The 26,174-nt window shown below is 45.8% G+C and overlaps 1 protein-coding gene across 3 annotated transcripts in view; it reads right to left on the bottom strand.

Moving 5' to 3' along the window:
• The window catches only part of Ilrun (inflammation and lipid regulator with UBA-like and NBR1-like domains), a 69,311-nt gene that overhangs the window by 40,884 nt on the left and 2,253 nt on the right, over nucleotides 1-26,174 (bottom strand). For all 3 annotated transcript variants that reach the window (NM_001271511.1, NM_001044719.2, NM_001033279.3), the window contains exon 2: nucleotides 1,794-1,948. In NM_001271511.1, coding sequence (NP_001258440.1) covers nucleotides 1,794-1,948 — 155 coding nt within the window. The remainder of the gene's footprint in view (nucleotides 1-1,793; nucleotides 1,949-26,174) is intronic.

Consider the following 26,174-nt stretch of genomic DNA (forward strand, 5'->3'; position numbering starts at 1 on the left):
AAGCTGGGTGTGGTGGCGCACACCTTTGATCCCAGCACTAGGGAGACAGAGGCAGGTGGATCTCTGAATTTGAGGCCAGCCTGGTCTACAGAGTGAGTTCCAGGACAGTCAGGGATACAAAGAAATCCTGCCTCAAACCAACCAACCAACAAGAAGAAAAAAAAAAAAAAAAAGAAAAAAGAAAAGAAACCAACAGAAAGTCATATGTATATCTGAAGAACATTTTTTATTCTGTAATACTGCGTTTGCATAATTCTGAGATGAAAGATGAAGGAAACTAAACTGAAAAGATTTCTGATGTGCTTCATTTAAGGCAGGAAATTTTTAAGCAAAATTTTAAGCAAAAAAAGAAATTAAGCAAAGTAAAAAGCGAAACAAAACAAAAACAAAAAACCCAGATGTTGGCTAAGCATTTAAAAAAAACCAAAACCCCAAACCCAAGAGCCTTTCCCTGTGTCAGAGGAGCCTCCAAGCTGAGCAGGCAAGGAAATGGCGTCTACGGCTGCACCCGAAGCATTTCCTCAGGAGTCTCTCTGAACTAAGATAGCAATCTGAATCTGATACACCAATCCTTATATAAAGTTCTGGTTTAAAGCAGGCACAAAGGAGGACTGACAAGTTAAACAGCCAGCCAGTCTGAACTACAAAGTAAGACTACTTCAAACAAACAAAACCCGTTAGTCAGAGTTTCTTCATCACAAGGAACTAAGTTACAGAGAACAAGGAAACTGGATCTAAATTCAAGGCCAGCCTGGTCTACAGAGTGAGTTCCAGGACAGCCAGAGATACACAGAGAAACCCTGTCTCAGAAAAAAAAAAAAAAAAGGTAATTTATTGGAGTCTGCTTGGCTCCTGAGTCTTAGGTTATCTCCCATCAGACTGGTGTGACACCGGCACACCACACACACACACACACACACACACACACACACACACACGGCTTCAGCTAAATGACACTTTCTGCTGAGCTTTCCAGCCCTTCTTACTGAGAGTGCTAAGGTGCCCTCAGCCAAGAGGACAGAGAGAGACACAGAGCTCAAGGAAGTTAGCAAGGCAATTTGGTAATGGACACTGTGTTTATCATACCCATGTCACTGTGTTCGTGTCCCATGGTCACAGACAGACAAGTGAACAGTGCGCTTTACTGAGTGACCTTTAGCTTTGCCTTTGAGACTGGGTGGTGCGTGTAGTTCTGGCTGACCACAAATGAGCAGCCACCCTCTAGCTTTGACCCGAGTGCTGGGTCACAGCCAGATGCACTGTGCTTTATTAACACAGCCCTTCAGAACCTCTCCACACTCCTTACCCTACCTCTCAATGTGCTCTCAGTGCCTCACAAACACTGCAGTGCAATCCGAGTCCTGTGGATGCGGGCATGAGTTTCCAAGGAGCAGAGGCCACTGCTCTGCCCATCTACCCTCTGCTAGGCCCAGGAGGCACCTCTCCTTGGACCCGGCAGAAAGGTGAGATTACAGCAGAGCTCCAGGGAGAAAACAGCACCCACAGCCTAGTTCCTAGTAAATGAGAATTACATACTGTGTGTTAAAGACTCAGTCACACCAGGTGGTGGCGCACCCCTTTAATTCAAGTACTCAAGGCAGAGGCAGGAGGATCTCTATGAGTTCAAGGATAGCCTGGTCTATAGCCTGGGCTGCATAGAAAAACCCTGTCTTGAAAAACAAAACAAATAAAAACTTAGTCTCAAAATCACAGCCATAAGTCCAGCATGCCCTTCTCAGTCTAACTTTAAAACAAACAAACAATTAACATACAAATCCCCGTTATACACTTACCAGAATTCTGTATCCGCCAAGTTTTTATGAACTGGGTATCAGGGGGTATTGACTCCCCTTCTCCTATGGTGACATCTTCAACAAAGGACATGGAGGGCACACTGATATTTGGGCTCTCGAAGTCATAATAGGCGCCAATCGCTGCTTGTAAGTTCCTATAGATAAAGACAAGAGATTTCAGTCCACTCTGAAGGATATTCTCTCAAACCTGAGGGAAATCCTTTCTTAGGGTTGGCCACAGAGGCAGAGGCTCCCACTACCAGGCCTTCAAAAGCCACCGTCACTACTGAGAAACTACTGGAAAAGCAGAACCAACAAACTTGTGCCATTTTCTCCTGAAGGCAGTGTACAGAGGGTGACAGGCCACTGTAAACTACTAGCAGCACAGACACAGGGACAGAAGAGCGCCAACTAAGAGTCTCTCCAAAGCCAGGCGTGGTGTAACTCCAAAGAGACTAAGAGTCTCTCCAAAGCCAGGCCTGCAACCCCAGGAGGCAAGGAGATTGCCATGCTCTAACTTTGTTTTGAGAACATTTACTTTTATCATTTTAATTTTGTATACAGGTGTGTGTGTCCACATGTGTATGCAAAGGGCACTGCAGGTAACCATAGAGGTATCGGACTCCCTGGAGTTGGAGTCAGGGATAGCTGTGAGCCACCTGTCATGGGAGCTAGGAAACAAACCTGGTCACCTGAAGAGCTGCAAGTGCCCTCTATAAATTAAGAATAAAAAACTGGAGCCAGGCGTGGTGGCGCACGCCTTTATTCCCAGCACTTGGGAGGCAGAGGCAGGCGGACTTCTGAGTTCCAGGCCAGCCTGGTCTACAAAGTGAGTTCCAGGACAGCCAGGGCTACACAGAGAAACCCTGTCTCGAAAAACCAAAAAAGGAACGGAGAAGCCCTATCTTAAAAAAAAAAAAAAAAAAAAAAAAAAAAACAAAACTGGTGTGGTGGCATATTCCTTTAAGGGATTAAAGTGTTCAGCACTTCAGAGGCAGAAGCAGGAGGACCTCTGTGAGTTCAAGGGCTGCCTTGTCTACATACAGAACTCCAGGATATCGAGGAGAACCTACCTTCATAAACAAAATGAGACAACCCCTCAAACCATTTCTTTACTGTGCATGTGTAAGTGTGGGTGCGGCATGTCACATACACAGGTGGAGGTGGGTCAGACTCAGGTCACAAAGCTTAGTGGCAAGCATTCATACCCACTGAGCCATCTGGACAGCCCAAGTTCCACATTTAAAAAGCTCTTATGTATGTATGTATGTATGGATGGATGCATTATGTATGTATGTATGTATGTATGTATGTATGTATGTATTGTGTTCTTAGTTCCTACAGCAGGTATGATTACACACTACTCTTGGCTTTATTACTTTGACAATAGGTCTTGAAGATATTTCTGTGAGGAGTGAGTAGTCTCTGTCAAGACTGAGTAGTCTGTCACAGGTGAGTCACTGTAGGGTAAACCACCACTTAACCAATTACCACTGAGTGCTTCTAAACTTCATCTTTCGCAGTTTCAGCATCCATTACCCTGTGTATCATCTACAGTCAGCCCCTTTATGTAGCACTTCATGGAGAGTCTAGATCTTCACTCTGGGTCCAGCCTTCCCTCAGCAGACACAGAGCAATGCTCATAGCACCTGCAGCACACCTGCTTCCCTCTGCTAGATCTCGGCAACGTGACAAATGACCTATCTCACTGACATCTTAAGAATCTTTGCTGGGTGTGGTGGGTCAAGCCTGTACACACTCAGGAGGATGAGGTGAGAGTAGTAGTTTGGAGCTAGCCTCAGCTAAATATGGTGGCTGTCTCAAAAAACAAAAATATTCTTTTTAAGAAGTGACCACTTTTTTTATATGTGAGCTGGGTGCTGGTGAAGAGCTGAGATTCAATTCCCAGCAACCACATGGTAGCTCCTAACCTGTAACACTAGTTCCAGCGATCTGAGCTCTGAGGGAACCAGGCATGCTTGTGGTATACATATGTACACATAGGCAAAACACTCATGCATATAAAATAATCTTTTAAAATGTTGAATAAGAATTATGTGTGGGGCTGAAGAAGTGGTGAGCGAGTGAAGTCCCTGATGCACAAGCAAGCCTGTGAGTTCCGATCCCTAGACCCCATGTGGAAGCTAGGCATGGAAGGCAGAGCCAGGAGGGTTTATCTCAGGGTGAGTTCACAGAGAGACACCTTGTCTCTAAGAGCTAGGGAGGGCTGGGTATGATGACACAAGTCTTTAATTCCAGCACTTGAGAGGCAGTGAGGCAGGAAAATTTCTGTGAGTTCAACACCAGCATGGTTCATACAGCCTGAGGTTCAGGCCATCCACGGCTACATAGTGAGACCCTGACTCAAAACAAAACATTGAAGAAGGACAACCATCTTCCCATCTCTGGCCTCCACACAAACCAGCATGTGTATACATTCACACTCGAGAAAGACTGAGGGGAGGGCACACCAGCCTCTAAACCTTAGGAATGGAGTTAAGATGATGAAGAGTTCAAGACCAACCTGAGCTACAAGAAACCCAGTCTTAAATCAGAAAAGGCAAAGGAAGAAAGCAAATTGCCATTTGTAACTTCTTTCTCCATTTGATTAGCTGCTCCTAAGGAGCCATGCACACAATCCAGAGTCCTCCGAACAACAGCATCTCGCCAGGGCTGGTTCACAGCTCCAGTGCCTGAAACCATAGGCCACAGAGGCTGTTTAAATAAATATGTTGGGGATCAAAGGCTCTTCTGGTGATGATATTATGGGATGTTCTTCTGGTCTTTCATCAGTAAGCTCACCACCAGCTCTCAATCTGCATGCTTCTCGGCAAAGGCAACCATGCGCCATGAAGCCAAGCACAGACACAGCAATGTGTACACCAGGAGCAGTCGACACTTTCTGGCTAGGACCTCTGTGACTGCAATGTGTACACCAGGAGCAGTCGACACTTTCTGGCTAGAACCTCTGTGCCTGCTTCTCCAGGTGTTTGCAGCTGCCAGAAAGGCAGGCTATACTTAGAGCAAGGATCATGTAATGGTGGTTCGTCACACTAATCAGTGAGGACTGGATTACGACACCAGCTGCCTGCCTGTCCCATGTGCTTGATGAAATTTACATGGAGCAGAGCTGGGCCAGTAGCCAAGCTGCACCTGCTCACTCCCTGCTGCATACAAAGGCTTGGACTTCAGTCTTTTCAGCAGTTCCCTTTGGAGATAACAATGATCAAAACCATACATACATAGCGCCTGGTAAACCTAAGGCGGCCCACAAACAGACTCCAAGGCACGTCAGCCATCAGCCCTACCCTTAAGGACTAAAGAGCAAGCTAGAGAAAATACTTTCAATTTGCTCATTTGAAAACATTTAGTAAAAGTTGTGTCCATTTTTAGAATAAAGACTACTTTCTGCCTTGGTCTCTTGCAGGGTCCTCTGCTAGTAGGGACAAACTCTTGCACATTCAAGAGAATTGGCAATTCTCCCAGCAAATTGTGTCCTGTGTTATCTGTGGGTGTGTCGCCAGGTCAGCCTCCCTGAGCACCGGAGACGGCACACTAACAAGAGCCACGCTCCCTTCCTCAAGCCCCTCCACATCCCCAGTTCATCCCACAGCCAAAGCAATTCCTCACCCACACCTGCTTGGTGCAGAACTCAGCCAGAAAAGACCAAGGGCCTCGTAAAGCCGAAACTTCAAATGAGTGACCTGGAACAAAGGGAGGTGGCCGAGCAAATCACTTCCTAGACACAAGGCAGAGAGCCGCCTGCAGCCATCAGACACGGCTGGGCACGCCTCCTCAGGCTCCAGTCAGATTATTGCAGATCCTGGGCCAGCAAGAGCAAGACTAGCTCAATCAGCTCCCACTCAGTGCCAGCATGTACACGCCTGTCTCCAAACACACATTCTGCTGCTGGTCACCAGGAAGAAAGAACACTGCCTGCAAGAAAGCCTCTGCCCCAGTCTTCCTCAGAGCTTCTAGGCTGAAACAGTCTTCAATATAAGTTCAGTCAAAAATATTCTGAAGATGTAGGCTTTGATGGCACACGCCTTTATTCCCCTCCTTCCAGAGGCAGAATCAGTGGATCTCTGAGTATGAGGCCAGCCTGATCTACAAAGTTTTAGGACAGCCAGGATTGTTAGAAAGAGAAACTCTGTCTCAAAAAATCTTCTGACAAAGGATGGATGGGCAGTGGGGAGGGTGGGATACCATAGGACTGTTCCTGTCTGGGAACTGTACCATGGGATGACTGAAATACTCTGTCACTACCACAGACATTTTTTTTCCAGACAAGAGTCTCATTATGTAGCTCTGGCTGTCCTGGAGCTCAGATAAATAGACTAGTTTGGCCTTGAACTCAGAGACCCAGTTGCCTGAGTCCCAAGTGCTGGAACTCAGTACCAGGAAGGTAGGGGCAAGAGGACTATCACAAGTTCAAGGCCAGCCTGGGCTACAATAGCAAGATTGTACACCCCACTCACCCAAAAAAAGTTACAATTGAAAATGCTGTATGAACTTTGAAAAACTAAGTGTGTGTTTACATGAACGCATGAATGTACCGCTGCCGGAACAACGTGAAGATGAGAGGACACCTTGTTAGACCTAGTTCTCCCCAACACCATGTGACTACGGATAATGAACTCCAGTCCTCAGGCTTGGGAGCAAGCACTGTTACTCACACACAGGGCTGGAGACACGGCTCAGTGGTGAAGAGCACTTGCTGCTCCTTCAGAGGATCCTGGTTCAATACCAAGCACCCACTTTGTAGCTAACACACTCTGTGTCTCTGTGTGTGTGTGTGTGTGTGTGTGTGTGTGTGTGTGTGTGTTTTACTACACAGATTCAGGCAAAATACCCATACACATTAGAAAACATAAGAACTGAAACTACAAGCTGGGCATTGTGCTGCATGTCTGTAAGCTCAATACACGAGAAGCAGAGACAGAAGGAGCAGGAGTTTTAAAAGGCCAGCCTCTGTTACATATCGAGTTCAAGATTATTAACCAGGGCCACATGAGACCCTGCCTGCTCTCAGGTACAGGGAAATTTAGATCAACTAAAGCAAAAGGAAACATCTAGTCAGACATGGGAGTTGATGTCTGTAGTCGCAGTACTCAAAAGGCTATGGTAGGGGGACTGTCAGGAGTTTGGGGCCAGCCTGGGCTACACAGTAAGTTCTAGGTTACTAGACTGAGCTACAATATGAGACACCAGTCCCCCAAAAGCAGAGAGGATATGAAGGGGATTGGTAAGATGGCTCACTAGGTAAAGGCATTTGGTGCCAGGCCTGACAATGTGCTAGCCACTACAACCTGACTAACAGAAGGAGAGGCCTGCCTGCCTCCTGACAAGCACTCCTTTGACTGCCACATGAGCTGTGGCTACTATGTAGTCACACACATGCACACAGTAAATGCAGAGGGCAGGGATGGAAAAGAAAAGAGAGAAAAATCTACAGAGTTAAAAAAAATGCTTTTCGGGGCTGGCAAGATGGCTCAGCAGGTAAGAGCACTGACTGCTCTTCTAAAGGTCCTGAGTTCAAATCCCAGCAACCACATGGTGGCTCACAACCACCCATAATGAGATCTGACACCTCTTCTGGTGTGTCTGGAGACAGCAACAGTGTATGTATATATAATAATAAATAAATCTTTAAAAAAAAATGCTTTTCTTGGGCAGAGGGAACAGCTCAGGGGTAGTGTTGAGTATACACACAGCCATAGTCTTAACCCCAGTAGTGAAACACACACACACACACACACACAAAAGAAAAAAAGAAAAGAAAAGAAAAAAGAAAAACACCAGGCCACTAAGCATAAAACACTCATTCTAATGACATAGTGTGCAACTGTAAGGAGGACCACAGCCTGGCAGGATTAGCCCTGTGGAGCCCCTATGCTGTGGAACATATGCTCTACCCCCAGTGTGGCCGTCCTCTGCTCTCGGACACACACACCAAGGCACACTGCAAAGGGAAATCCAATTAGTTAGCAGCAGATCTGCTCTGGCCAGGCCTCCTGTCTGCTTTCACTCGGGTAGCACTCGAGTCTGAGGAGAACAAGGCCCAAGGCAGGAAGGCACTCCTCCTTCCTGTGAAGATGGAAGTGCTCCGGAAGCAGGGGTCCCCAGAAGGACCCTGTAATCTGCCTCAGTCAGTCCAGGTTCAAGCTGCTAAGTATTAAGATGAATTTGCAGATGGAAGCCACATTGTTACAGGAACTTATTGCAATGCAAACCTCTGAGGCGAAGTCTGAGGGCGGTGCTGTGTATGTGCACTGCACTGTGTACTCAGGAGGACAAAGGCAGACTGTGCATGTAACCTGAGGCTGCACTCTGCTGAGTCACTTCCGTCACACACCTCGGGGTCCAACAACTCACGTTTCGGTCAAAAGAGCAGGTTTAGAATAACTCCTTGTTTTGGTCGCTGGATTTAATTTCCTGAAATGATTTACAATCGCTGTATCTATGGTAACTACAGTTTCTGGAAATTCTGAGCCACTGTGAGGAGACAATGTGGATTGCCCCAAACACCACAGGATGACCGCACAAAGCATGTCCAGACACAGCGCTCCTTACACACGGTTCTGGTTTGTCATGAAACTCAGATAGTGAGTTATGGTATGAGCAGATAAATCTGCAACTAAGCAGAATTTCAAACTGATTTGATCCTAAGACTGTCAAAGAGGTGTTTCTTGGTTTAAAAAATACAAAGGTTTGATTTTTTTAAAGTTGCCAAAAAGTATCTGAATACACAATTTATCCTATAATTTAGCTGTTATTGCTGTAAAAATTAGGAAATATAATAAAGGCAGAATTTATGGGCTTTGCTAAGAAATATCATATACCTTTTACAATCTCTTTGATTAAATGTTTCTGTTGTGTCTAAGAATTCCTGCCTGTGAGATCTTGGGACACTGTGCTTCCCATAGGGACCAGCCTCAAAGTGGCTTAGTTTCATTTCCCCTGAGGAACGTGCCGGCTGGCCATGCCATCTCTGGAGATGATATGAAAGCAAGCTCTGGCATACACATGTCCACATAAGAGAACATCCACAGAGGAAGTAACCAACCGTATGCTTGTCTCCAAGCTTTAAAAAGGTAAGTTCTATAGTGTGCAACACACCCAACGCTAGCTACTACACTAACAAACCCGGAGCAGGCCACTCACCTCAGCTGCAAGTGCAACCTGAAGTCAGTGGATATTGGCCACTGCACGGTGGTTATGAAACAAGTAACTTTAAAAAGCTACATACAGGCAGGGCGTAGGGGTGCAGGTCTTTAATCCCAGCACTCGGGAGGGACTGGCAGGAGGATGTCTGTGAATCTGAGTACAGCCTGGTTTACACAGCAAGCTATAGACTAGCCAGTACTACATAAAGACTGTCTCAAAAAAAAAAAATAAATAAATAAAAACATAAAAAAAACCAAAAAAACAAAACCCAAAGTTCCATACAGGGCTGGATAGAAGAATATTTACTGATCTTGCAAAGAAACCTGGGTTCAATTCCCCACACCCACAAGTTCAGTCTGTAACTTCAGTTCCAAAGACTCCAACACCCTCTTCTGGCTTCCTAGAGTACTGCATGCATATGATGCACAGACATACATGCACACAAACATTATATATGAGACAATCACAACCATAGAACCACATACCCTCTACTGGCCTCCACAGCCCTGGCACTGTGTGCACACATCAACAAGGACACACGCACATGTACATACATACACACACACACACACACACACACACACACACACGGACCATAAAGATGGCTTAGCAAGTGCCAGCATCTGTTCCAACCACGGCGGCCTGAGTACAAGGTGGGAGAGGAGAGGCAGGCTGTCCTCTGACTCCACATAACAGCCTTGATACACGTGCACAAACAAATATACACACAAAAGAAATAAATGGAATAAAACAAAAAAAAATAAAAGCTATATACTAGATCGAGGGAGACATACTGGATAAATTATATGCTATCACCTTAGCAGCCTGAGCTTGGTCCCTAGGTCCTACAGGGGACCTAGGAACCAAGTTGTCCCTGACCACCATAAATATGCCATGGTATGCCATCCAACAGTTTTTCCCTAGAAATAAAGGTTATGGTATTATAGGTTGGTTCAATCTCAGCACTGCAAATGCAACAAACAACAGCTCTTGCAAAGGTCTACTGCATACTCGAGTTCCGTTAACATCTTCATACCCTAGGCATCACATGCTTTAGACAAGCATTGAGGGCTCAGACGTGTAAAACGACTCAAACATTTTTTTATGCATTTCAGAATAAATGGGCTTTGAAAAATTACTTTTCTTCCTTTAAAGCAAGGACTCACTAAATGCAGTGCCGGGCACTTCTGTAGCTCAGGCAGGCCTTGGGACCCAACTGTGTCAGCCGGGACTGTAGCTCTGACTGCCAATCTAGGAGTCCTTATCATTTTATGACTAGCTTAGGTTGCACAGGTGATACCTGTGATCCAGCACACCAGAGGCTGAAACAGGAGAAGCTGTACCACTGTGGTGCCAGACTGGGCCAGCATGGGCTAGAGGGAGACCTTGCTAAAACAAAGCAGCCCAGAATGTAGGCAGTCTATGCTGCAAGCCCATCACTTAGGAGGGAACTCAGGGGCTGGAGAGATGGCTCAGCAGTTAAGAGCACTGACTGCTCTTCCAGAGGTCCTGAGTTCAATTCCCAGCAACCACATAGTGGCTTACAACCATCTGTAAAAGGGATCAGATCCGATGCCCTCTTCTGGTATGTCTGAAGACAGTGTACTCACATATATGAAATAAATAAATCTTTATTAAAAAAAAAAAGAAAAAGAAAAGGATATTGTCTAAAAAAAAAAAAGAGGTGAACTCAGCTCACTCAGGAGTTCACAGCTTGTACAACACAAGGAAGGGAAGAGGGGAGGAAGACTGGCACAAAGTTAAACAAGGAGAGGAAGGAAAAGGAGGAGAGGGGGAGGAAGAACAAAGCAGAGGGTAAAACCTTAATTTCACAGCAGGAGTGGTGGTGCACACCTATAATTCAAGGAGGATCAATGAATTGGAGGTCAGCCTGAGCTAATTACGAGATACCTTCTCTTAAAAACCTGTCACTGAGCCAGGCAGTGGTGGGAGGCAGAGGCAGGCAGATTTCTGAGTTCAAGGCCTACAAAGTGAGTTCCAGAGACAGCTAGGGCTACACAGAGAAACCCCCATCTCGAAAAACAAAAAACAAACAAAAAGAATCTGTTGCCATTTACTCCAAAAGGAGAATTAACTGTACCTTTAGAGAATGCTAGTTTTACCATAAATTGACGAGGTACAGTCATTTGAGGGGAGGGGAACTCAACTGAGAAAATGCCTCTATAGAACTGGACTGTGGGCAGGCCTAGAGGATATTTTCTTAATGACTGATGTAGGAGGACTCAGCCCATTGTGACCCAGGGTGGGGTCATCCCTGGGCTGGTGGTCCTGGATTCTACAAGAAAGCAGGCTGAGCAAGCCACAGTGAGCAAGTCAGTAAGCAGCCTCCTCAACGGCTTCTGCATCAGCTCCTGCCCCAGCCAGGCTCCTGACCTGCTGCTCTGATGATGAACTGGAAATATACAGAAATGTGAGGGAACACTCTTTCCTCCCTAAGTTGACTTTTAGTCACGATGTTTCATCACAAAAACTAGTCCTATCCCTACTTCAGACTGCAACTAACAAAAGAAGAAGAAAGAACCTTCGTGCAACCATCTTGTAAGGAGTTCAGGCTCACCCGTGGATCCTGTGGGCGACAGACTGCTGCGGCTCACACAGCATTTGGTGTACTGGAAGACAAACTGCTAGCCATTGTTTCTAACAAAACAAGAAAACCATGGCTTAATCTAAATCTAATTACGATGCTACACTTGTCAACAATGTCGGCACTCAGAGGCAGCAAGCTTAAACTCTACATACAGGTTTTTAAAAAAAAAAAAAAGTCTCAGGGCTGGAGACCACAGTCAGTGATTAAAGCACTAGTCACTGTTCAGGGACCCAAGGTCGATTCCCAGTACCCACGTGGTGGTTTCACAATCCTCTGTAACTCCAGACCCAGAGATCTGATGCCCTCTTCTGGCCTCCTTGGGCTGCAGGCATGCATGTACACACAACATAGGTGGGCAAAATGCACAAAATAAAACATTTTAGAAAGTCCTAAATTAAAGATTAATTAAAGGGACTGAATACCCTCTTCTGGCCTCCAAGTGTCCCAGGTACACACATACATGGTGCACAGACACACACACACACACAAAGAACATGATAAGCAAATATACCTGGGACTCTTTCAGAGAGGGGCTACCATGTAGCTCAGGCTGTTTTGGAACCCCTGCTTCAGCGTGAGACTCTTGAAGAAACTTACAGGTTTAAAAACAAACATTCCAGTCCACTCCTGGAACCCCAGTTTCATGCTGCTGAAGGATGCTCTTAAGTCTAAGGCAGCCTAGAGTGCACAATAAACTCAAGGCCTGCCCAGACCACAAAGGCTGCATATCAAAAAACCCCAAACTCTCCAGGCAGATGTATCAGCAGGCGCTCTAGGAACAGGCAGGACCTGGGAATCCATGTGCACGTCCTTGGTGCTGACAGCGATCTGCACTTAGGTAGAAAGATGTCCTTGTTTTCACTGCGGGGCTTAGGGGTGGACTGTAGGCTGCCTGAGACTCATCACAGACGGTCTGTAAGACTTCCTTGCAGTTCATGGGATATCGGGCAGTAGCAGCTCTTCAACAGTCTGACAGTTTTCAAAGCCTGCACCATTTACCTTACAAGCTAGCGAGAAACTCTAAAACATGTCTACACTAAGTCTCAGAGTGAAATGTTCAATGCATCATTTATTCAACAGAGCTAATAAGAGCTGGGCTGCTCGGCGGAGAGCTTGTATGAGCCCTGGGCTCCATCCTGGGCACACAGACAAAACAGGTGCGGTAGAAATGGCAGGACAGGAAACAGTAAGGGAGCAGCACAAGGCGTCTGCCCAAGAATATGTGGACACATTCTCCACACTGTGTCTCACCAGTGAAGACAGTCCATCTTAATGCGTGCTGAGATAAGCATCAACCTAACCAAGCCCCGCCCAGAGGAGGCCAGCTACTCACTACACTTGCTCTGTGGCACTGCCTGCAATCTGTCCGCAATGGGGCAGAGGCAGGAGGACCCCTGAGTTCAAGGCCAGACTGAGTTCCGAGTTCCAAATCAGCCAGAGCTACACAGAAAAACCTCAATCAAAACTTAAAAAAAGACAACACTGAAGAGATCGCCCAGACAACAAGGGCAAAATAAATAATTTCACCAAGAAGTACAAATAGCCAGGCCAGATGGCACAGGCCTGGAACACTCCTAGCACTTAGGAAATGGAGCCAGGAAGGATGACCAAAGTACAAGGCCAGCCTGGTCTCCAATGCCAGGCAAGTCAGGACTTCACTCTGAGAACCCAAATAAAATCATCCTCCTAAAAACAAAAGCCAAGCCAAGCCAAGCCAAGCCTGCCAGACATTTCCTATGACAGCAGCTGCTGTGGCAGCACATATGGTGGTCTATCCTCAACAGCCCAACATCTGGGAGGCCTTGTGGCAGGAGAATCATGAGTTGAAGGTCAGCCTGGACTATATAACATGAGAGGTCTCGAAATTGAAAAGGAAAATTTCCAAGGCCAAAAGGGAGAGGGCTCTCTCTTGGCAGGCCCACTAGGGCAGAGCACAGTATCTGAAAACGTGCTGAGGTGCACTGCAGTCCAGTCCAGCCAAGGGCTCTGGAGTCAGAGCAGCTATCAGAGGCTTCCACAGAACGGAGAGATTATGATTCATTCAAAGAATCAAAACAATTACAATGTATCAAGATCCAACCAGGCCTTCAAAGTCCTGAGAAGAATATAGCCAGCCTTCAAACTAACAGACCAGCCAAACTCTGATCAATTATGGGTCAGAGAATAATGAAAGAAGTTGATGCAGAATGCCAAAGTCTTAAAATATTTCCACTGTACTTTCAGAAAGGCTAACTTTAAGGGGATGGATGGTTTTCCAAGAAATGGGCTCAACCTAATGAACAGAAATGAAGCCCCAGGCTAAGAACCATGCCGCAGGCCTACAGCTCCACTAGGAAGACCACTGTGGAACTAAAGCTCTGCAATCCTTTATTTTATTTTTTGCATTTTTTGAAAATGTTCTCTCCCACTCCTCCTCCCCCTCCCCCCAACCCTGGCTGTCCTGGAACTCTCTGTAAACCATGCTGGTATCAAACTCACTGAGAACTACAGGCCTCTGCCTTCTACATGCTGGAATTAAGAGTGCATGGCACAGTGCCTGGCATAGACTATTTTTATTTAATGTTTATTAGTATTTAATGTATATGGATGTTTCCCCTCATGTGCGTCTGTGCAGCAGGTATGCACTGCCCACAGAGGCGATCAGAATCCAGCCAGGCACCTCTGCAAGAACAAAGTCTTTAACCACTGAGCCAGCTCTCCAATTCCTTAGAGTACTTTTTATTTTAAAACATGGGAGGGGTGGAAAAGGGCTGACAGAACACCTAATGTATCTGATGACATGGAAAATAAATACACAGCTGGAAGGAAAAAAGTTAATTTAATTTGAAAACAAAACCAAAAACACAACCAAACAAAATCCGTAGCTAGCTAGAGACAGACACACACCTTTGATCCAAGCAGAGACAGGGGGATCTCTGAGTTTGAGTTCATGGCCAGCCCCAGTTACTGGACAGGCAGAGCTACAAAAAAGGAAACATCTCTAGGGAGAGGCGAGGGGGGAATAGGTGCTAAGCATCTGTGTTAGGCCAACTGGCCTGAGGTGATCGCCACACATAGCACAAACCTATGGAATGTCACACCATACCCTATAAACACAACTACTCTACTATTAAAATGGACTTTAAAAACAGCTGAGGGCGTAACTCAGTGGGCACAGGACTACCTAGCATGGCCCTGGGTTAGCATTCCCAGCCCCACAAAATAAAGAGATTCCATTTCTTCGCCCAGGTACACCAGGAGCCCAATACATTCTGTCAAGGAAGCGGTGAAAAGACAAAGTTAGAGAAGTGAATGCTGAACACAGCTATTTTCCTTACTGTGCAAATACCTCACATAAACTGAGGTGCAAACCATCTCACACAAGTCACAGAAATATACAAATGACCAATCAAAACATAGAAAGACAAACAATCTTTCCAATCAAGCAGCTCAGTCACTTGTAACTGTTATCTCCAGGACATTTGAGACCTTCTGGCTTCTACTGGCACCCCTGGGATAGTCATACAAACACACAGCTTCTTAAAAATAAAATACATGGAGCCGGTCGTGGTGGCTCACGCCTTTAATCCCAGCACTGGGGGAGGCAGAGGCAGGCAGATTTCTGAGGTCAAGGCCAGCCTGGTCTACAGAGTGAGTTCCAGGACAGCCAAGGAACAGAGAAACCCTGTCTAAAAGAAAGAGAAAAGGAAAAGGAAAAGGAAAAGGAAAAGGAAAAGGAAAAGGAAAAGGAAAAGAGAAAAGAGAAAAGAAAGCCATGATACAGCACACTGGAGGCAGGAGAGAGCAAGAGGATCAGGAATTCCAAGCCAGCCCTAGATACACAATGAGTTCAAGGCAGCTCCAGACTACATAAGGGAAAACAGAATGAAAAAGGAAATAAAGCAAAGAAATAGCCACCCTGCGTATGAGCAAAGCACTGAACCACACCAGCAATCAAGGAAATGCCAAATCACCTTTCACCTGACAGACAAGCAGGTCTGGTGAGGTGAAATCTCAAGTTCCCAGAAAGCAGCTCTGTAACTGTCTCATGACCAGGATGGATTACAACACCCTCCAAGGAGGGGATCTGGAAACATTCTTGAGAACCTCTAACATAAGCCAGATGTGGTGGAACACATCTGTAATGCCAGGGTTTAGTCACTGAGGCAGGATGATCAGTAGTAGTTCAAGGCCAATCTAGGATACAGGAAACCTTGGCCACCCCCTATAAAAATGAAAGAGTTTGGTGTGGTTGTACACGTCTGTAATCCCAGCACTGGGGAAGCAACTAGAGGCAGATTACTGCCAACCCCAGACCAGCCTCTACACAATGAATCTGCAGCATATCCACACAGTGAGTTCTAGGCCAGCCAGGATACACAGGGAGACTCTAAAAACAAGTGTCTATATGGCAGGGTTGCCTATCTTTTCTCTCCTGAACAACTGAATTTGTTATAAGTCGTAAGTCACAATAAAAAAGAGAGGTTAGGCAAGTTAGCAGGTATTTTATAATAGTTAAAAACTAAGAAAAATCCATAAATGGGTGTTCAAACAATATAACACTGAAAATGCTAATAAAGAAATCCAACTGCCCCTAGGTGTCTGAGAGCTGGCTCTGAACTGCCAGGGACCCATGTACACCCAAACCTGTAGCTGTTCAAGTTCAAGATGAAGTAGCACAGGACTTCTATGACTATGGACAGCCTTGTCCATCCTCCCTTCTGGATCTCCAGCACAGTGGGAAAGCATGTTAAAATATACTCCCATATACACGGGAGGCTTGAGATAGTGCAGTGGTTAAAAGCACTGACTATTCTTGCAAAGGACCTGGGTTCAATTCCCAGGACCCAACAGGAGCCAGCTCCAGTTTTGGGATTCAATGCCTTCTTCCGGCCTCCTAGGACATGAGACATGGACACACTGCACAGACATAAATGCAGATATGCAGACCAAACACTCAAACACACAGAAGATACAATAGATTTGTTGTTGTTGTTGTTTGAGACAGGGTGTCCAGGAGCTTCCTGGCAGATGTAAGTCTGTACGCATCCAGTGCAGATGCAACAGAGCTTGATGCTCTGACCGGTGTATACACAGGGGACAACACCCAGCCCCTAAACAGTTAAAAGATGTGTTTCTGCAAGGAAGACAACAATGTAAAGACCCAGAGGCTGCCTGACTTTGGAGGATGTCTGCTGGCTGGAGTTTAAGATTTTATGCGAAAATGTAAATGAGGAAAATACCTAATTAAAAAAAAAAAGATTTTATGCAACCAGCAGGGCAGGATGGTAGCACACATCTTTAATCTCATCACTCAGGAGGCAGAGGCAGGTGGATATCTGTGAGTTTGAGGCCAGCCTGGTCTACAGAGTGAGTTCTAGGATAGCTAGAAATAAACAGAGAAACCCTGTCTCAAAAAAGCAAAAACAAACATTAAAGCAACTTGAGAATTCAGAAGTGCAAGCCCATGGGAACATAAAACGTTCCAGCACCAACACTGTAAGCACAGCAGGGCTAGCCTAAGCCAACACCATAAGCACAGCAGGACTAGCCTAAGCCAACACCATAAGCACAGCAGGGCTAGCCTAAGCCAACACCATAAGCACAGTAGGACTAGCCTAAGCCAACACCATAAGCACAGTAGGACTAGCCTAAGCCAACACCATAAGCACAGCAGGACTAGCCTAAGCCAACACCATAAGCACAGCAGGGCTAGCCTAAGCCAACACCATAAGCACAGTAGGACTAGCCTAAGCCAACACCATAAGCACAGCAGGACTAGCCTAAGCCAACACCATAAGCACAGCAGGACTAGCCTAAGCCAACACCATAAGCACAGCAGGGCTAGCCTAAGCCAACACCATAAGCACAGTAGGACTAGCCTAAGCCAACACCATAAGCACAGCAGGACTAGCCTAAGCCAACACCATAAGCACAGCAGGGCTAGCCTAAGCCAACACCATAAGCACAGCAGGACTAGCCTAAGCCAACACCATAAGCACAGCAGGGCTAGCCTAAGCCAACACCATAAGCACAGTAGGACTAGCCTAAGCCAACACCATAAGCACAGCAGGACTAGCCTAAGCCAACACCATAAGCACAGTAGGACTAGCCTAAGCCAACACCATAAGCACAGTAGGACTAGCCTAAGCCAACACCATAAGCACAGTAGGACTAGCCTAAGCCAACACCATAAGCACAGTAGGACTAGCCTAAGCCAACACCATAAGCACAGCAGGACTAGCCTAAGCCAACACCATAAGCACAGCAGGGCTAGCCTAAGCACACATTTCCACCCCAATCCCTAACAGATTGAAGGGCTGTGACGTAAGTGCAAAAGGGAAGAGAGAAAACCTTCCCTAACTAGCACCGACTCAGCAGTTAAGAGCACCAGATGCTCTTAAATTTTAGCATCCTTACAGTAGCTGGAGATCTGATGGCTTCTTCTGGCCTCCATGAATACTGGGTATTCACAATACACACACCACACAGATAAAACTCTCATACACATAAATACACCCTTAAAAGATTAACTAAAAAACACACACTAAGATGTTTCCATAATGGAAGAGAGAAAAGAAGAACATAAAAAGAAGCTGTAGACTAGCTTAGCAGATAGTGTGTCCACCTAGCAAGCCCAGCATTGGGCAAATGGAGACCAGAGCTGAGGAGGTTGGAGGGTAAATGGACCGCGAGAAACAACGAAAAGCAAAACAGAGCAAAGAACCAGAGGTGGTGGCTCATACCTGTAACTCCTAAGCTGCAGAAGTAGGAGGATCACCTGAAATGGGTGCTAGTCTGGGTTAGAGTGAGACTCACCCAGAGAGACGTTAGAAGCATGTCTTATGTCGGTCAATCATTGGAGGGTGGATGGACTGTAACAGTCCATGAGCTGATGACCACAGCACAGTGACTCAAGTGTGAACATTCGGCAAGTCCCCCAAGTACTAGAATCACAGGCACATACCATCAAATCTGGCGTTTTATGTGCACACCCATAAAGCAGCTGAAGTCGAAAGGTTCCATGTCACTAAAAGACAGGGATAGAGTGGAGCTCTTATCTCAATGCAGGAGGCCCTATGTCCTGGGAATGGAGGAAAAAAAGAAAAGCTGGTTCAATAGGTAAACAAACGCTTGCTTTGCAAACCGGGACAGAGGAGAAGCCAACTCCCTCTGACTTCTGAGTACCTGGAACGTGTACAGCGATTCTAACACATACTGCGATTAATAGAAAGAGAAATATAGACTGCCATGATTAAGTCTTTCCACTAGCTGAGGCAGGAGGACCACAGTGAGATGAGGTCTCTAACAGTTAAACACATCTCTCCTTACTCTCATGAACACCCAGCATACACTTTCTACACACCGCAGAAGACGCTTGGGGCATTTCCTGAGGACGTGTGTGCTATGATGTTATATAAGTGCAGGCGTTCAGAGAAGGGTGTCCTAAGAATGGTGCTAAATGTGCCAATCCCAGAAAAGAAACAAGCCTGCGATTTCCTAGGTCAGAAAGGAAGGGCAAAGCTCACTCTAAGGAAAAGTCACTGGGGCCACTGGGAAGGTGAAGCTATGTGGAAATGAATAAAGTATTTGAGGCAGAGGCAATGAAGCAGCCTCCACCAATGAAGTCAGCTCCAAGAGAACCGGCGAGGATCCACCAGCCACGAGCCCACCACCAGACATAGGCTTCTTACAACTTCACAGCAAACACATAAACCAACTGAAAAGGGCAGAACTGGAAGACAGAGTTCCCCAAAGAAAATGAACAAATGGTCAACAAACACATAAAAGATACAGTAAGAGTAACTAGGAAAACAAGAATCCAGTTCATGAGGAAGGACCTGACAAGCCGACAGCAGGCCACGGTGCTTGCTGCACCAGCCTACTGACCCCCATTCCATCCACAAAGCTGTCCTGACTTCTACTCACTGTGGCTCCCGTACCCACCATGCACACACAATAATACATTTGAAAATCTGCTTATTGGTGTTGTTCTCATTGACTGGGATGGCTGTTTGTTTGACCTGGTGCCACCGTGAGGAAGAGGAAACTACCATAGGCTCTCTCTCACTCATCCCTTACAGAAATGTAGTCATCAGTCCCTGGGAAGTGTTCACAGCTCTCAAACACTGTCACGGGTCACAGCCTAGCAGCAGCACTGGCAACGTCCTATACTGTAGGGGAACAGGGTCTCAAGCGCCAGAACAGGACAGACAGCGATGGGGAGAAAGGAAGAAAGCAGCCAGACACAAAAGGTCAAATACTTTATCATTCTATATATAGCCTAGTTCCATCTGAGGTAACACAACTGAGGGCAGGTGCCAGTGATGGTCGGGGAGGGGCCAGCCAGGAGGAAGGGGAGCAATTTCATAAAGCTTGCGGCTGCCCCTGGAATAATTGCTGGGAAGCACTGTGAGCCCCGTGGGGTGACTGCACCAGACTGCTGCTGGTTCACCTGTAATCTCAGCAAGCTGAGAGGCAGAGGCAGGAGAAGCCAGAAAGCTTCCTGCCAGTAAATTCCAGAGCAGCCTGGTCAAGTTCAAGGCCAGCCAGGGTTACACAGCAGAATCCTGTCTCAAAACAAGACAGTCAATTTTACAGCAGTCCTAACAATACCACCTGGCCAATACTCTATACCAAAAACAACTCCACACTTGTCATCCATGATCTCATCATGCCTGTCTAAAACAAAACTCTCCCAGCAACCCCACAAGGCCTGCACATCCTGAACTGTGTCCTGAGACTTTATCTCCGTTATCTCAGGGGAGGCTGGGAGTCTTCCTGGGTGTCACGCAACTCTTCTCTGATGGCTTCAGGTACTGAATTTCCTGATCAAATCGTGACAGGAGCGACACTTCCTACTTTGGTTTACATGATCGCTAGCATCTGCCCCCAAAAATGTTTCAATCCTGCCCTGTGGAGCTGGAGAGATGGTTCAAGTTCAGTTTCCAGCACCCACACTGGGTGACCTTTAACTCTAGATCCAGGACTCCAACGCCCCTCCCTATCCTCCTTCTCTGGGCACCTGCACCCATCTGTATACACTGACATGCTGATGCACAAGTGTGCAGCACAAGTGTGCACATAATTTAAAATAAAAAATAAAAATACTTCAAACAAAACCACTCCCTGGTAGTTATTAGTCTTTGCTGTTGCATACATTGTAGATAAACTCTGGGGTGAGGGTGGATGGGAAATGGTAAAGAAACCAGCCTTGTGGGCTGGAGAGATGGCTCAGTGGTTAAGAGCATTGACTGCTCTTCGGAAGGTCCTGAGTTCAATTCCCAGCAACCACATGGTGGCTCACAACCATCCTTTGTAATGAGATATGACACCCTTTTCTGGGGCATCTGAAGACAGCTACACTGTATTTACATATAATAAATAAATCTTTGGACTGGAGCAGGCAGGGCCGGAAAAAGAAGAAAAAGTGTCTAAAGACTGCTACAGTGTACTTACATATAATAAATAAATAAATCTTTAATAAATTTAATTTTAATTTTAATTTAATAAATAAATCTTTACAAAAAACAAAGGACCCAGCCCTAGAGCAGTGTGTTAGTGGCTGTAGTGTGCACCTTTAACCCCAGCCCTTGGGAGGCAGAGGCAGGCGGATTCTTGAGTTCGAGGCCAACCTGGTCTATGGAGTGAGTTCCAGGATAGCCAGGACAACACAGAGAAACCCTGTCTCAAAAAAAAAAAAAAAAAAAAATGTTACTGTCTAGCTGGGCATGGTGGTGCACACCTTTAATCCTGGCACTTGGGAGGCAGAGGCAGGTGGATTTCCGAGTTCAAGGCCAGCCTGGTCTACAGAGTTCCAAGACACCAGAGCTACACAGAGAAACCTTGTCTCAAAAACCAAAAAAAAAAAAAAAAAAAAAAAAAGAAAGAAAAGAAAAGAAAAGAAAAGAAAAAAAAAATTATCCCCCCAGGGCTGGTAAGATGGCTTAGTGGGTAAATGCGTTTGTGATCAAGTTTGATGACCTGAGTTTGAGCCCTAAGATCTACACTATAGGAGCCAACCCAATCCCCACAATGGAGCAAACATGCCCACTTCCCCCTTCCCACAAAATAAATTGTAAGAAGCAAAGCCATACCTCTGTAATGTAGTTCTTGTCTGTGAGTGGAAATGCAAGCCCTAAGGTAACAACACATGTGAACACTTTCACTAAGACAGCAATGTACTTTTCCTATGTTCCTTTAACTAAAATGACACTCAGGCATAACCAGAGGATCAAGGTCAAGGCAGAGCTGAGCTATTTAGCAAGAACCTATCTTGGGGAGAAAGAAGGAAAGGGAGAGATTTGGAGGCCCTGCCACTCCTCCATATCAGGCAGCTCATAGCCACCTGTAGCTCCAGTCCAGACCTGGATACTCTCTTGTCCTTCGAGAACAGGCTGAGAGCACACTCAAGAACTCATATGAACAATTTTTAAAAAGAAAACCCTAAAATGAACATGTTCTATATAAGCTTCATAAGCTATAAGGTTCTATTACAGCAAGAGTGTAATATTATGTGCTAATTAAAAATAAGTATAGCCGGGCATGGTGGCGCACGCCTTTAATCCCAGCACTCAGGGAGGCAGAGACAGGCGGATTTCTGAGTTCGAGGCCAGCCTGGTCTACAAAGTGAGTGCCAGGACAGCCAGGGCTACACAGAGAAACCCTGTCTCGAAAAACCAAAAAAAAAAAAAAGTATAAATTAAAACCTGGAGCAAGATCTCCCAATTTCTTCAGAAACCATGTTAAGAATAATACCATCAGACATAAGAGACTAACCCTGTGGAGTTCTTTCTAAAGCTAGCGTTTGGCACATTTTTCTTCTCCTTTGGGTGCTGGCGTGTGAACTCAGGGCCTCACACAGGTTAAGCACACAACATCAATGAATGACTCCCTCATGTAGACAAGTGTGGGGTGGGGAGGGGGTGCTGAAGCAGGTCTCGTGCTTCTGAGGATGACCCTGATTCCTAATCCTCCATCTCCAGGGATTTCAAGTGTGGGTCAGCAAGCCTGACTCATACACATGTTAGAAGACTGCTGAAATACCAAGTCTCACCTTTAAGTCAGAGACTAGATCAGAAAGTATTAGCATAGGGCTGTGAGAATGGGGTTAAGCTGGGAGGACACACCAGGGGGACCACATGAAAGGGAACTCACACCACACTGATTTCAGCTGTCTCTATGGTTACACCTTTACTTAACAGGGAGCTTCTGACAACACTAACAGGAGGGCATTACTGTATAAGGTTGTACTGGCTAGTTTTGTGTCAACTTGACACAGCTGGAGTTATCACAGAGAAAGGAGCTTCAGTTGAGGAAATGCCTCCATGAGATCCAACTGTAAGGCATTTTCTCAATTAGTGATCAAGGGGGAAAGGCCCCTTGTGGGTGGGACCATCTCTGGGCTGGTAGTCTTGGGTTCTATAAGAGAGCAGGCTGAGCAAGCCAGGTGAGGCAAGCCAGTAAAGAACATCCCTCCATGGCCTCTGCATCAGCTCCTGCTTCCTGACCTGCTTGAGTTCCAGTCCTGGCTTCCTTGGTGATGAACAGCAGTATGGAAGTGTAAGCCGAATAAACACTTTCCTCCCCAACTTGTTTCTTGGTCATGATGTTTGTGCAGGAATAGAAACCCTGACTAAGACAAAGGTTTTCCTCAGTTTTTTCTCAGAAAACGTATGTTCCAGACAGGGGCTACAGCTCACCTGTAGAGTGTTCTTCTAGTGCCCAGAGCCTCAGTTTGCACAGTAGACACCAGGGGTGCTGCTGTGCACCTATAATCCCAACATCCCATAGAGGCAGGAGGGTCAAAAGTTCAAGGTTATCCTAAATTGAAGAGCAAACTCAAGGCCATCCTGGGATACGTGAAACCATTTTTCAGAGATAAGGAAAACACCTGTTCCACCCATGGTCGTAAGCCAAAACAATAACCCATGAAGATCCCCAGGTCCTCAGAGACAGCTGAGGATGTGTTAACACAGCATGAACCTAAGAATGGCTAACACTATCCCAACTGTTAGTGAGAGAAAAACTACAGCCATATGCACAAATCAATCAATTGCTAACTCTTAAAGTAAGGTCCTCGTGGCTGAGTGTGGTGGTATACACATTTAATCCCAGAAGCAGGGAGATCAGGGCTGCACAGAGGAAACCTGTCTCAAGAAAGGGGGGAAAAAAGATATTTACACTGAGAACTTCACTTGAACACACAAACAAGAGAATGTTTTAGAGAATAGAGAATGAATTGCACACTTAAAATCAGTTAAGATGGTAACTTCATTGAGTGTATCTTATATTTTATCTCTGTTTTGATACTGACAAGGATTCACTTTGCCCAGACTGGCCTATGATTCAGTGATCATCCTGTCCCAGTCTTCCAAATGATGGATGATAGCACACCCATCTCCTACAGATTCTCTTTTAATTTTGTTGACACAGGGTTTCGCTATGTAGCCCGGGTGCTCTGTAACTCCCTGAGTAGTGCATGCTGGCCTGGATTCACAGCAATCTGCCTGCCTCTGCCTCTCCAGTGCTGGGATTAAACATGTGTCTCATCATGCCTGCTTCCTACAAATTCTTTTTTTTTGGTTTTTTGGTTGTTTTTTTTTTGTTTGTTTGTTTTTTTGTTTTTCGAGACAGGGTTTCTCTGTGTAGCCCTGGCTGTCCTGGAACTCACTCTATAGACCAGACTGTCCTCGACCTCAGAAATCTGCCTTCTTCTGCCTCTGCCTCCTGAGTGCTGGGATTAAAGGCGTGGGCCACCACGCCCAGCCCCCTACAAATTCTCTAATTCATAGTCCAGTCCAATGTATGAAAGAAATTCCACTGGCAGGAAATGATGCTAATATACAAATGATTCCATTTACCTGTTTTAGTATTGGGGCTTGAACCTAAAACAACATGGATGCTAGGCAACTAGTCTAACCACTGAGCTACATCCAGTCTTTAGTTTGGCCTTTGGATACTGAATTTATTCATAGTCACTGATGACCTTTAAGAGTAAGTTCTGGCAGTTTAAGTACTAGAAAAAGGCTCTATAAAAAAGAAAGAAGGGGGTGGGGCTGGAGAGATGGCTCAGTGGTTAAGAGCACTGGCTGCTCTTCCAGAGGTCCTCAGTTCAAATCCCAGCAACCACATGGTGGCTCACAACCATCCATAATGAGATCTGACGCCTTCTTCTGGAGTGTCTGAAGACAGCTGCAGTGTAATTACATATAATAATAAATAAATCTTTAAAAAAAAAAGAAAGAAAGAGGGAGGGAGGGAGCAAGGGAGTCTTTAAAAATGATCCTACACGTTTTTGACTCCAGCACTGGGGTGGGGTGGGTAGGAGGATCTCTGAGTTCCAGGCCAGCCAGGGCTACAGAGTGAGATCCAGCCTCAAACGGTAAACCAGAATTCCTTGGGAAGGTAGAGGAAGGCCAGGCCCCTGAGTCCAGCACCTGGATATGGAAGCAGGCGATCAGGTGCTCCAGGCCAGCCTAGACTATGTATGACCCAGTCCCAACAAAAGAAAGAGGAGGTAGATAACATAGAAGACCCTTTGTTTTTTGAAATCAAAATGTCAATTTTCTGATACAGACAACAAAAATACTTTGGGGTTTCATTTTAGAAAACTCAGGATCTTCATTTTAAACTGATGATTTTTTTTAACCATGTTGCAACTTTATTGTTTTGTTGCTTAATGTTTAAGCCCCACTTGTTTCTGCCTTTTGTCTACATCTCAAATCTCCAAGCCTTTGTCACTGTGAAGACTTGTATGACACACAGTTTTTCACTTCCCATCTGTTCAGAGCTAAATGTTAAAGAATGTTGTATAGCATTTATCCAATGAAGTCTTTGATTGATTGGGTTCTAGAGATAGGGTTTCTGTGTGGACCCTGCTGGCCTTGAACTCAGGAGATCCACCTGTCTCTGCCTCCCATGGTCTGTGATTAAAGGCATGCACATCAACCAGGGTTCAGGGTACAGATCTTAAGTACTCAGTTGGTCCATGGGGTTTTTGTGGGGTTCTGCGAACTTATATTTTTTTAATTAAAAAATATGAGTGGGGTGGTAGTGGCACCTTTAATCCCACCACCCAGAGGGCAAGAGGCAGGTGGATCTCTTGTGAGTTCAAGGCCACCCAAAGTTATTTATTAGAGATTCCGTCTCATAAAAAACAACAAACTCACTCAGTCTTTATTTATTATCACTTTGTTTGAGTACAGCATACAGGTCTATGGAGGTCAACTGTTGGTACACAGGTTCTCTTAGCGTTCTGTTTTCCCACACAGGGTTTCTATGTGTAGACCAGGCTGGCCTGGAACCCACAGAGATCCGCCTGCCTCTGCCTCTGCCTCCAGAGTGCTGGGGCTTGCACAACCACATCTGGCTGGGGGAGCCATGTTCTTGTTACTTTTCTCAGCCACATGCCTTGCCTGTTACTCACCTGTCACAAACTCTGAAACCGTCTCAGAAAACACACACCCCTCAAGCATACAAAGCTAATTCTGGTGGGTTTATAGTCAGAAGAGCTGAACCAGGCAACACTGGCAGTACTAAAAACTTAGCTGGGCCTGATGGCTCACACCTGTAATCCCAGCACTCACAAGACTAAGGATCAATGGTCCCGAGTCTCTTCAGTATTT

Source organism: Mus musculus, chromosome 17 (assembly GCF_000001635.26).
Source record: "Mus musculus strain C57BL/6J chromosome 17, GRCm38.p6 C57BL/6J".
Lineage (NCBI taxonomy): Eukaryota > Metazoa > Chordata > Mammalia > Rodentia > Muridae > Mus > Mus musculus.